Consider the following 12,880-nt stretch of genomic DNA (forward strand, 5'->3'; position numbering starts at 1 on the left):
AAGGAAAAGAAAAATCGCTGGAGTCACCTAGCCTCCCTAAGTTAGACACTTTCGGACTTGGTTTCGAACCGACTCAGAAAGCTCTTAAACGAGCCCAGGAAAAGTCGAAGGCTCGTAGGGACGCTCGCATTCAAAAGAAAGCAATCCCAATGGATCAGTACCCTCTCACACTTAATGGTCATTTCATAAAAGAAGGAGAGGTCTATCCATACTACGAATTTCCTTAACCATTTGTCGTAAACAGCATAAGGCAATCAGGATTCGAAATTTTCTTATATTTCTATTTCATAGAAGAAATCCCAACTCATGTCCATAAGTAGAAAGCACCCCCATGCTTTGACTTTAATGTTATGGGATTATTATTCGGGCGAGAAAAGGATGAGCCGACATACAAAGAGGATAACTCCTCGCTCATTCACACAGTCCTACAAAGTGAAAATTTCGATCCCTTGAAGCTAATCACTCCAGCAGAAGGATCACTACAAGGGTGGCGCAAGACCTTGAAGGTGACGACTCCAAGTGGAAGGAAGATCTCCATCACGATAGGGCAAGGACCGATGTTCAAAGAGTCGTCTGAGTCAGAGTCTCCCCCTATAGATTCATCTAGGTATTTAGTTGTAGCACCTCCTCCTTCTATCTCTTCTCCTAGAATAGTTAGTGATCAAGTCCTTGAGGACATATCACTCTTTGATGTAATGATCTCATAGTACAATAATATGACTTCTTCTCCTTACTCCTTGTGTTCTTCTTTAACCCAAGATGACGAGCATTGCTTAACTAACAATGAAAAAGACAAAGAACTTATTAAAGCAATGGAAACACTTGAAAAGAAAACACCGATAATTGAAGAAACTGAGACGGTTGATAACTAAAATGATTCAACCAATAAAAGAGAAGTTAAAATCGGACTAACACTTTATGAACAAGAAAGAACTGATTTAATTAACTTGCTTAAAGAATTCATCGATGTATTTGCTTGGTCATACGAAGATATGCCAGGCATTAATAGAGAAATAGCTCAACACACTATACCACAAATTCCGGGAATGAAACCTGTAAAAAAAAAGTTACGTCGAATGAAACCCGATGTAGCTCTTAAAATAAAAGTAGAAGTTCAAAAACAAATAACTGTAGATTTCATCAAGGTATCAAAATACCCCGAATGGGTCGCCAACATCGTCCCAATTCCGAAAAAAGATGGAAGGGTGAGAATGTTTGTCGACTATCGAGATCTAAATAAGGCAAGTCCAAAGGACGACTTCCCTTTACCACACATCGATATTCTGGTGGATAATACAGCAAATCACGCACTCCTCTTGTTCATGGATGGATACGCAGGCTAAAATCAGATTCTCATGGCAGAATAAGACATGGAGAAAACAACCTTCATAACAACATGGGGCACTTACTACTACACGGTAATGCCATTCGGGTTAAAAAACGGGGGTGCTACTTACCAACGTGCAGCGACTGCCTTACTCCATGACATGACGCATAAAGAATCGAAGTATATGTGGACGACATGATTGTAAAATCAAAAGATCGCCCAGGCCATCAAGAAGCCTTAAGAAAATTATTTGAAAGGCTAAGAAAATACAATATGAGGTTGAACCCATCTAAGCTTTAGAGGAATAGAGATAGACCCAACCAAGATCAAGGCAATCATGTCAATGCCACCGCCCAAAACCGAGAAGCAGATTCGAGGATTTATTGGTCGGTTGCAATACATAAGTAGGTTCATATCAAAATTGACGACGATATGTGAACCAATCTTTAAAAAGCTTAAGAAGAATGTACCAGTAATATGGGATGACGAGTGTCAAAAATCCTTTGAAAAGATCAAAGCCTATCTCGCAAATCCTCCCGTATTAGTACCAGCACTTCCGGGAATACCTCTTAGGCTATATTTCACAGTTACCAAAGAGACAGTGGGGGCAATGCTAGCACAAGAAGTAGAAGGCAAAGAAAATGCGATCTACTATCTAAGCAAGAAAATGCTTGAATATGAAGCACGTTATACACCACTTGAGAAATTGTGCCTCGCCTTGGTATGGGCCACAACCAAGTTAAGACATTACATGTTAGTACATACCGTCTTCGTAGTCTCCCGATTAGATCCACTCAAGTATCTATTCGAGAAATCTACACTCAATGGGCGCATATCGAGATGGATAGTCAATTTAGCCCAATTTGATGTAAGGTTCATGCCGCAAAAAGCTATCAAAGGATATGTGGTGTCAGACTTTCTAGCGGACTTTCCAATAGAAGACTCGACGCCAATACACGACAATGAGTTTCAAGACGAAGACTTAATGGTCACTGAAGATGATACTTGGACCTTATACTTCGACGGAGCCTCAAACCAAAAGGGATGTGGCGTTGGAGTATTCCTAGTATCACCTAAAGAAGAGCATGTTCTAATCTCCATAAAGCTTGATTTCGACGTTACCAATAACGCTGCTAAATATGAAGTATGGGTGGTAAGCCTTGAAACAGCTTTGGCATTGGGAGTAAAAAAGTTATGGATATTCGAAGACTCTACATTGATCATCAATTAAATCTCCAAAAGGTGGAAAGTAAGGAGCAAAAGTCTAGCCTAGAGAAGAAACCCTTTCTAATCAGTTAGAGAAGGTAGAATACACATATCTACCTAGAGAAGAAAATCAATTTGCTGAAAGTCTAGCCTCAATGGTTAGGATTCCTACAGAAATCGGGCAAATGCCACTAACTATATAAAAAAGGCACAAACCAGCATATATTCAAGCTATAGAAGATGATGAAGTAATCCAAGATGAAGAAGAAGAAGAAGAAGAACTGTGATATACGGATATACTTAATTATGTCACCAAAGGAGAATACCCTCCCCATCTTGACAAAAGAGAAAAACGAGCATTAAGATTCTAGGCTTCCCAATATGTACTCTGTTAGTTGAGACGAACACTACAAGAGGGGGGGTGAATTGTAGGTGAGTTCCTAGTGACTACTTTTTCAAATATAAAACAGAATAAAAAAGGAACTTGCAATGCACACAGGATTTTACGAGGAAACCTTATAGTGCCCAACTAGAAGTAAAACCTCGACCCTACCTTAGGGATTTCGAACACAAACAATTTCACTATAATAGGGCAAACACCAAGTTACAACCTATTATAATCAAACCTCTACTAAAAAGTTCCTGAATGAACTTGTTACAGAATAGGATTCTATTCTACCCAGTCTAAGTGCCACACTTAGACTCTCTCTCGTACTCCCTAAGCACAGATCTTCTCAACTTCTCAACAGAAGCTCTCTCTGTATGCAATGATAACAAAAACACTCTCACCCAAATAACCTTAACCAATTACAAGTAAAGACACCTAGTATATGATAGGCAAGCTATGTGAAACCCGAAACTAATATGACAAGATGATAAGCTTGGCAAACTTACACAATTAATGCTCTGTAAATTCTTCACGCTTAAAACTCACAAAAAACCTAAACTCCTTTTTTTTCTCTACTATTTATACAAGTATTACTTGTATAGCAAGTAGGTTTTCTTAAAGATAAATAAGTTAAACTTAACTTATCTTTATACACGGTTTTTATGTAAATCATTAGAAGAAAATCTTTTCCGAAAAATAAGATAGAAAGATTGAGTTAAAAAACATAATATCTTTTTAACAAACTAATTTTAAGAAATAAACATTTAAAGAAAATCTTTTTCGAATTTTATCTTTTATCTTTTCCGATTTTAATCTATTTTCCAAGCTAACTTGTCATGCTTCTAATAGACTTCATGCATATCCTACTTAACATATTTAACAATGAATCTAGAAGATAAAATCTTAACTAAAACATTGATGCGCCGCGCTCCTGTACTGATAGGTTTACTTAGGCTCCACGCTTACTAAGTTCCTCCAAAGATCTTAGCCAGCCATCTTCAAGTTCCTGTAAAGGAACTTAAACCGCTTACTAACGCTTTCTGCCTGGTGCAAGCGTATAAGGACCCAAGATATCCATGCACCATTTAGCAAACGGGACTGGGCTGTGGATTACCGTCAGATCAGTAGTCGGACGGTGGATAAGCTTGTCAAACCTCTTGCATTTGTCACACCTCTTTACCAACTCTTTAGCATTTGCTTCAAGAGTAGGCCAAAAATAATGCCGCATGGCTCTAACGGCTAGGGACATGTCGCCTATATGAGAGGCGCAGTGTCCCGCATGCAATTCTTCGAGAACTTCTTTATCCTTCTCTGGGGTAACACACTTCAATAGAGGTTTAAGGAAACCCGCCTTGAAGAGCTCTCCATTTCTCATCTTGAAATTCGTTGCGCGTTTCTTCATGACGGCTTTCTCCTGTAGTGAATGAGGAAGCATGCCGTCTGTTTAATATGCCCGGATGCCATCCATCCAGGTAGAGCTTTGGTCCAGGATTCCAATGGTTTCTTCATATATACTTCTTTTTTTCAGAACTTCCTAAAAGATTGACCGAGGCGTATCACAGCAAGCGGAAGATGACAATTTGGACAATGCATCCGCCTAGTTGTTATCTAACCTGGGCACTTAACTCACACAAAATTCTTCAAGTGCCCCAGCCTCTTCTTTGACTGCCTGAAGATACTTGACCATAGCCGGATGAGTTGCCTCATATTTCCCCTTAACTTGCTTACGACCAACTATAAATCAGAGTAGGCGTCAATTTTTGTTGCCTCTGCTGCCTTACACTTGCAGATTCCAGCTAGCAGGGTTTCGTATTCCTCGTTGTTATTCGAGGTCTAGAACTTAAACCACAGTGCATATTCAAATCTGACACCCTCAGGGGTGATGTATGACATTTATGCCACCATTTTAACCCTTTTTACTACCGATTTCCCCCAAATTTGTCACTTGCTTATGCCTATTTTAACCCCTTTTATCTTGATTTTAGTCACTTTAGCCCCCTCTCGTATTTTTCCTCCCCTTTTTGTCTTTTCTTCTAGTTTTTACCTCCTTTTTATGTGTTTTGACAGCTCCCAGCGCTTATGTGAGATTCACGAATCAATAGCTCGAGTGGAGATGCCAAATGAGCTTGGCAAAGGAGTGGAGATGCCGGGATGGAGAGGGCGCGGGCTTGTAAGCCGCGGGCGCGGACAGGAAAAGTCTGAAGCCAGCAGAAGAAAGTGGAGATGGCAAGCCGCGGGCGCGGAGCATATGTGCCGCGGGCGCGGCATTGGCCCCGCGGGCGCGACACTTAGGCCCGCGGGCGCGGCTTTATGGGTTTTACGAGGCTATTTACCCAGCTTGGAGAGGGCGTGGCTGCCGGTTCGGAGAGCCCTCTCCCTTGCCCTTTTTCTTCCTTTTGGTAGAAGACTATAAATAGTCCCTTGCTTGATTTTCTTAGCATCCACTATTTCATTGGCCCCAAAAATCATTTGTAGAGAGAGAAGTTCATGGTTTCTAGAGAGAGAAAAAACTAGTGTTCAAGATTTCATCTTTGTAATAAAATATTCAAGCTTTCTTCTAGATTGTTGCTACTACTTTGATGATTTGGTAATCTTTAATCTTTATAATATCAATCTTTAATTTTGTTTCTCCAGTTTTTGATTTTCTTTGTTTTATTGCTCTTACTTGAGTTTATTTCCATAAATATTCAAGCTTTATTAGTTTATTTGATTTTCCTTTCAAGTTAGAATCATGTTAGGTTGTGTTGGTATTGAATACATGCTTATGTTAGTTGTTATGGCCATTCCCTTCCTTCTAGCTTAGGTTTTTAGACTAGGGAAGGGGGTGAAAATCATGTGTATTTGAATATCTATTGATTATTGATTGGGACTTATTCTTGAGTTGATGATTTGAGCTATAATATGCTTGGAGTTAGTGTGTGCACCTCTATCCCAAGAATCTAGCCCTTGATTGAATGCATGAGAATGATTTAATCTAGGTGTGAATGATTTCGTCGACTTGCTTAAGTAGTTCCATGAGAATGAACTATTTTGGGTAGAGTTTATACTCCTAGAATCGGTTTCCTTTCGGTTTTCGCTAGTACTCTTTGTTCATGATTGAATCCCGCTTTCCCTAGTGCTTTTGTCATTGTTATCTCTATAATCTTGTCCATTTATTTGCTTTTAAAAGTGTTTAATCTATTTCCCTTATTTCTAGTTTATTCTAGGCTCAATAGTAGTTAGTTTGTCCATAGAATTCTTCAACACAAATTCAAATACCACCTTTTGTTATTAGCAACTTCTCCTCGATTTCGTATTAATTGTCTTAAACCCCCGTTTCCTTGGGAATCGACCCTACCTTACCGCTATCTAAAGCAAAATTTGATAGAGCTAGGATAGGAGTTATAAATTGTAATTTTGATCTAGGATAATAAACTAACGACCTATTGTCCACCGATCAAAATTTTGGCGTCGTTGCCGGGGAAACGGCTAGTTTTGCACACTTATTTGCGTAATTTGTGGATTTTGTTGCTTTTTGTTTAGTTCCTTTTCCACTTGCTAGTCATTGCTAATTGTTTGTTTAGCTTTGGTGTATGCAAAGAAGATCTCAAGGACCACCTACTCACAACCTTGATCACGAAATTGACCGAACCTTGAGACAAGTCCGTAGACTCTATCAAGAAGAGGGAAGAGGTTCTGGTGCAATTTTTGATAGTGAAAGTGATTCTTGTTCCTCACATTCCCAAGGTGACGAAATGGCGGGACAACAAGTGGATGTATTATTCCGTGAGTTTGGTAATCCGGAGGATTATGAGCTCACCGGTGGGATATTGTTACCCGTCACTAAGACTAACTTCACCATCCATCCTCAATACACACGAATGGTTCAAGCGGAGCAATTCTCGGGTTCTCCAAGTGAAGACCCCATTGAGCACCTTGATAGGTTCCTCGAACTCTGTGCCATGATACAAACCAACCAAGTTTCTCAAGAATACATTCGGATGCACCTATTTCGGCAATCTCTTGCGGGGAGAGAAAAGAAGTGGCTCAAGCAAGTCAAACCTAATTCTCTCACGACATGGAGGGAAATTGTGCAAGCATTCTTGAAGAGATTCATCTCCGAGGAGAAAACCGCCGAGATGAGGAGGAAGATATCATCTTTTGAACAAGAGGCGGAGGAGAGTCTTAGTGAAGCTTGGGAGAGGTTTAAGGAGTTGGTGCAAGCATGTCCTCACCATGAGTACAATCAAAGCTTACTCATGAGGTTCTTCTATGATGGTTTGGAAACGATGTCCCGAGCTAATTTGGATGCGGGAGCGGGTGGACAATTGATCAAAGTCCCTCAAAATCAAGTTGAAGCAACGATCGAAGAGGTAGTTAAAAATTACTCTTGGGGAGGAAGAAGGAGGAATGCATCAAAGAAAGGTGGGAAGTATGAGTTGGAGAAGGTCGATCAATTGCAACATCAAATTGAGATGTTGACAAAAGGGCTTGCCAAGTTGAATACAAGTGTTGCTAGTGGTTCAAGCTCCTCCCAAGTCAACTCTTTCTCTTGTAAAAATTGTGGTGGCACCAACCATGATACATCCTATTGTGGCGGGTTGAGCCCGAAGCATGTAGCGACATACAACACAAGGCAAGAAGGGTATAGGGGAAATGGTGGAGGAGTAGCTTGGAGACAACCACCACCCGGATTTGCAAACCAACCTCAACAATGGAATCAACAGGCTCAACAACCATACAATTCCAACACCCAATATCAAAACCCTCCTCCATTCCAAACCCAAAATCAAAGAGGAAACTACCCAAGAAACAACCAACACAATAATCAACACCAATACCAAAATCAAACCCAAGCAACTCAAAGAAGTCAAGAGCAAGCATCTCAACCCGATTCTACTCAAACTCAAATTCTTCAACAACTTCAAGCCATGAATCAACAAATGCAAGAAGTCAAGGCTCATAACAAGATGGTTGATTCACAACTAGCACAATTGGCCGAGAGAGTTTCTTTTAATTCATCTTCCACTTTGCCCGGACAATCACAAACCAACCCTTCCAATATTGTAAAACCCGACTCTTGCAAGGAAATCACATTGAGATCGGGTACATCTTATGAGAGTCCCAAGGAAGAGGATGGTAAGGAAAAGGAGGGAGAAGAAGAGATGAGTGATGATAAGAAAGTTGAAGAAGAGAAGGTTGATGAGAAAGAGAAGAGTATGGAGAAAAAGAAGACTAAGGATGTGGTGACATCCTCAACTTCTAGTGAGGCTAGAAACCTTGATGGACCGGTTCCTTTTCCCGGTCGGCTTGCGGAGAGAAAATTGAATGATAAATTTGCAAGGTTTCTAAGTGTGATGAAAAACTTACACATTAACCTCCCTTTCATTGAAGTTGTCACACAAATGCCTACATACTCCAAGTTCTTGAAAGACATTCTCACCAACAAAAGGAAGCTCAATGATGAGCTTATCACTCTTCCCCATCAAGTGAGTGCACTTGTTCAACACAAAATTCCCAAGAAGCAAAAGGACCCGGGAAGCTTTACCTTGCCGGTCAAAATTGGGAACATGGAAGCTAGGGGTGCCCTAGCCGACCTCGGAGCAAGTGTTAGTTTAATCCCTCTATCCATTGCTCAAAAGCTTAACATTGAGATGATCCCCACTAGGAAAACCATTTAATTGGCCGATCGATCGGTGAAGCTACCTTGTGGCGAGCTTGAAGATGTCCCTATTCAAGTTGGGCATATCTATGTGCCATGTGACTTTGTGGTGATGGATATGGAAGAAGATGTGGATACACCTTTGATCTTGGGTCGTGAAGCTCTTAAAACTTTGGGGGCGGTAATTAATTGCATGAATAATACCATTACATGTGAAGTGGCCGATGAAAAAATTGTCTTTGAATTCTCTAAGCTACTCAAAACCCCCATGGTTGAGAAGTGTTATAGGGTCGATGTTGTCAATGAAGAGCTAGATCGTTTGGGAAGGGTTGTCATGAGTCCTAAAGATCCTATGGCCGAAGCTCTCACATGTGAGGAAGATTACTTCTCCCAAGAAGAAAAGGAATTTTCTATGGCCATTGAAGAAGCCAAAAAGGAAGAAGAGAACGGTACTAAGCATGATGAGCTTGAGCATAAAGAGGAAAAATTGGAGGAGAGTTCTAAGCCCCCTCCCAAGGTAGAACTCAAACCCCTTCCCCCTTCTTTGAAATATGCTTATCTTGGAAATGAAGGAGAATACCCCATTATTGTCAATGCTTCCCTTAATGGTCTTGATTTGGAAAAATTGATTGTTGTTTTGAGAAAATATAGAAATGTGATAGGGTATAGCATTGACGATATTAAGGGTATTAGCCCTTCTTTATGCATGCATCGTATTCACCTTGAGGATGATCAATCCACCTCCATTGAACCTCAAAGGAGGTTAAACCCCAACCTCCAAGAGGTAGTCAAGAAGGAAATTTTGAAATTGCGTGAGGCGGGTATAATCTATGCTATCTCCGATAGCAAGTGGGTTAGCCCGGTTCACGTGGTCCCCAAAAAGGGTGGAATGACCATTGTCAAGGGAGAAGGAGGAGAGGAAATCTCCACCCGGACGGTCACCGGGTGGAGGATGTGCATTGATTATAGGAAGCTGAACAAGAACACTAAGAAAGATCATTTTCCTCTCCCCTTCATGGATCAAATGTTGGAAAGACTCTCCCATCATGCTTTCTTTTGCTTTTTGGATGGATACTCCGGCTTTTTCCAAATCCCTATCCATCCAAATGATCAAGAGAAAACTACTTTTACGTGTCCATATGGGACATTTGCGTACCGAAGAATGCCATTCGGGTTATACAATGCTCCCTCAACTTTCCAACGATGCATGACTTCCATTTTTTCTGAAATGCTTGAGAATGAAATTGAAGTTTTTATGGATGATTTTAGTGTTGGTGGATTGTCTTTTGACACATGCCTTATTAACCTTGAAAAAGTTTTGAAAAGGTGTCAAGAGACGAGTTTAGTGTTGAATTGGGAAAAATGCCATTTTATGGTTGAGGAAGGTATTGTCCTAGGCCATAAAGTATCAAAAAAGGGAATTGAAGTAGACTCAGCTAAGGTTTCGGTGACTGCTAAGTTGCCCCCTCCTACCTCCGTCACGGGAGTGAGAGCTTTTCTTGGGCATGCCGGTTTTACCGGAGGTTTATCAAAAAAATTTCATCTATCGCCAAACCCTTAACCGAGTTACTCAAAAAGGATGTTGTGTTCAATTTTGATGAGGGTTGCCTTGAGGCATTTCAAAAGCTCAAGGAAGCCCTCATCTCTTCTCCTGTGGTGCAAGCTCTGGATTGGAGCTTGCCCTTTGAGCTAATGTGCGATGCAAGTGATTTTGCTGTAGGTGTCGTGCTTGGGCAAAAGAAAGAAGGAAGATCTTGTGTCATCTACTACGCAAGTAGAACCCTCGACGAAGCTCAAAAGAATTATACCACAACTCGAGAAGGAAATGCTAGCGGTTGTCTTTTCCATGGATAAGTTCCGGTCTTACCTCATATGCTCAAAGGTGATAGTCTACACGGATCACATCGCGGTCCGCCACCTTATGACCAAAAAGGAAGCAAAACCGCGTCTCATTCGTTGGGTTCTTTCTCTCAAAGACTTTGACATGGAGATGAGGGACAAAAAGGGGGCGGAAAATTATGTAGCAGACCATTTGAGGCTAAAGAAAACGTGCCTATCAATGAAGAATTGGGTTTAGAGGCTCTTATGGCCATTGCATCAACACTAAGCCCTTGGTATGCGGACATTGCCAATTACTTAGCATGTGGTGTCGTTCCCCCGGAGTTCTCCTCTCAACAAAAGAAAATGTTTTTCAAAGAAGTGAGGAGGTATTTTTGGAACGATCCTTATCTATTCAAGCAATGTGGAGATGGGCTTTTTAGAAAATGTGTTCCGGATCATGAGATCGAAGGGGTGCTTGAGCATTGTCATTCATTGCCATGTGGTGGGCATGGAGGAGTAGAAAAGACCGTGGCTAAAATTTCTCAATCTCTTCTTTGGTGGCCAACAATGCACAAGGATGCCCACAAATTCATATCTAGATGTGATAAGTGCCAAAGAAGTGGGGGCATAACCAAGCGTGATGAAATGCCTCAACAAAATATTTTGGAGGTTGAACCCTTTGATGTATGGGGGGTCGACTTTATGGGGCCTTTCGTTTCGTCTTGTGGCAATCTATATATATTGGTGGCGGTGGACTACATAACCAAGTGGATCGAAGCTATACCCTCGCCCACCAATGACCACAAGGTTGTGCTCAAGCTTCTAAAAAAGATCATCTTCCCAAGATTCAGGGTCCCAAGAGTTCTTATTAGCGATGGTGGTTCTCACTTTGCCAAGAAACAACTTGAAGATCTCCTCAAACGCTATGGGGTTCATCATAAAATCGGCCTACCATACCACCCCCAAACTCAAGGACAAGTGGAAGTATCAAATAGGGAGATCAAGAACCTTCTTGAGAGGATGGTGAACAAGTCTAGAAAAGATTGGTCTCTCAAACTTGATGATACGCTTTGGGCTCTAAGGACGGCTTACAAGACCCCGATTGGTACTACTCCTTACCGATTGGTCTATGGAAAGGCTTGTCATTTGCCGGTCAAGTTAGAGTACAAAGCTTGGTGGGCGATCAAAGGGCTCAATATGGATATGACCTTGGCGGGCGAAAAGAGGCTACTTAAGCTCAATGAACTTGAGGAGCTCCGCTATGATGCCTATGAGAACTCGAAACTCTACAAGGAGAGAACCAAAAGGTGGCACGACCAACATATAAGGAACAAGAGCTTTAAGGTTGGGGATAAGGTTTTGTTATTCAATTCTAGACTTCGTTTGTTCCCCGGAAAACTTAAGTCTAAATGGTCGGGGCCTTTCACAATTTCAAAAACAACTCCTTATGGGTCCTTTGAGTTAGAAGCGAATGGGAACAAGTTCATGGTCAACGACCACCGTTTGAAGCTCTACCATTGCAATGATCAAATTGGCATGATTGAGTGCATGCGGCTCGATTCGCCGGATCCTAAGTCACTTTCTTGAGGATAATGTGAAATGGTCAAGCTAATGACCTTATAAAGAAGCGCTTTTCGAAAGGCAACCCGAATTCTCAACCCTTTTAGATTTTGTGTTTTTTTGTCTTTGACTATTTTTGGATGATTTTTCCTTTAATCTCTTATTGAATGTGTTGTTCATTCTTTAGGTACCTTGATCTTTGGGTGCATGATCTATTAAGTTGGGTTTGGAGAAGAGAAGGAGTTTGGAGAAAGGGGAAATGGAGATGCCCAGAGAGGACCCTGGAGAGGGCACGCACAGAAGGCCCCTTTCCTGTTTTCAATATAAAGCGGAGATGCCTGGGTAATGACTGGAGAGGGCGCGCACAGAAGGCCCCGCGGGCGCGGCCCAAAGGCCCGCGGGCGCGGCTGGGGTTTTCAATTTTTTTCCACATAAAATGGAGATGGCTCAGGGATACAGAGAGCGGGCGCGGGAAGAGTTAGCCGCGGGCGCGGACAGGCACCGCCACGGGCGCGGCCCATAGGCCCGCGGGCGCGGCATCCTGCAGTCTAGAAAAACAGAAACCTGAAACCCTGAAGCCGCGGGCGCGGCATACGATCCCGCGGGCGCGGTCAAAGCATGCCGCGGGCGCGGCCCTTCAGGTCTGCGACTTCTCCTTTTTATTTTCAGCCACATGCCTGAAAACATAATCAGATTTTTTCCCCTTTTCCCTCTCTACTCCTTACTCCATTTCAAACCCTAACCCATTCCTCTTAAATTTCTCTTCCTAATTCATCAAATTCCGTCAAATTTCAACAATTCCCTCACTCTTCTACAATTTTTCTCACCAAAAATCTGAAATTTCATCCTTTAAAACCCCCAATTTCGGAATTCCACTTTGTGTGGCAATTTCTTTCACCATTGGAGGGTTCTTGGAGGAAGTCTTGATTTCTTCTTC

General features: G+C 41.7%; 1 protein-coding gene across 1 annotated transcript; it reads left to right on the plus strand.

Moving 5' to 3' along the window:
* The first annotated feature begins 6,655 nt into the window (after positions 1–6,655).
* LOC110690339 lies at positions 6,656–10,639 on the plus strand. The gene is made up of 4 exons (XM_021867164.1): positions 6,656–7,178; positions 7,890–8,509; positions 8,603–8,743; positions 10,283–10,639. The coding sequence occupies exons 1-4, from the start codon at positions 6,656–6,658 to the stop codon at positions 10,637–10,639; spliced, it is 1,641 nt and encodes a 546-aa protein (XP_021722856.1).
* The last annotated feature ends 2,241 nt before the right edge of the window (positions 10,640–12,880 follow it).

The sequence above is a fragment of the Chenopodium quinoa genome, unplaced genomic scaffold, assembly GCF_001683475.1.
Source record: "Chenopodium quinoa cultivar QQ74 unplaced genomic scaffold, ASM168347v1, whole genome shotgun sequence".
Taxonomy (NCBI): Eukaryota; Viridiplantae; Streptophyta; class Magnoliopsida; order Caryophyllales; family Amaranthaceae; genus Chenopodium; species Chenopodium quinoa.

Bases quoted from the DNA above. Each gene is read 5' to 3' on its own strand.
- LOC110690339 (XM_021867164.1), top strand. From the start codon at position 6,656: ATGGCGGGACAACAAGTGGATGTATTATTCCGTGAGTTTGGTAATCCG. The intron at 7,179-7,889 runs GTTTGGAAACGA...ATTCACAACTAG, and splicing joins CATGAGGTTCTTCTATGATG to CACAATTGGCCGAGAGAGTT. The intron at 8,744-10,282 runs GTAATTAATTGC...ATTTTGCTGTAG, and splicing joins CTCTTAAAACTTTGGGGGCG to GTGTCGTGCTTGGGCAAAAG.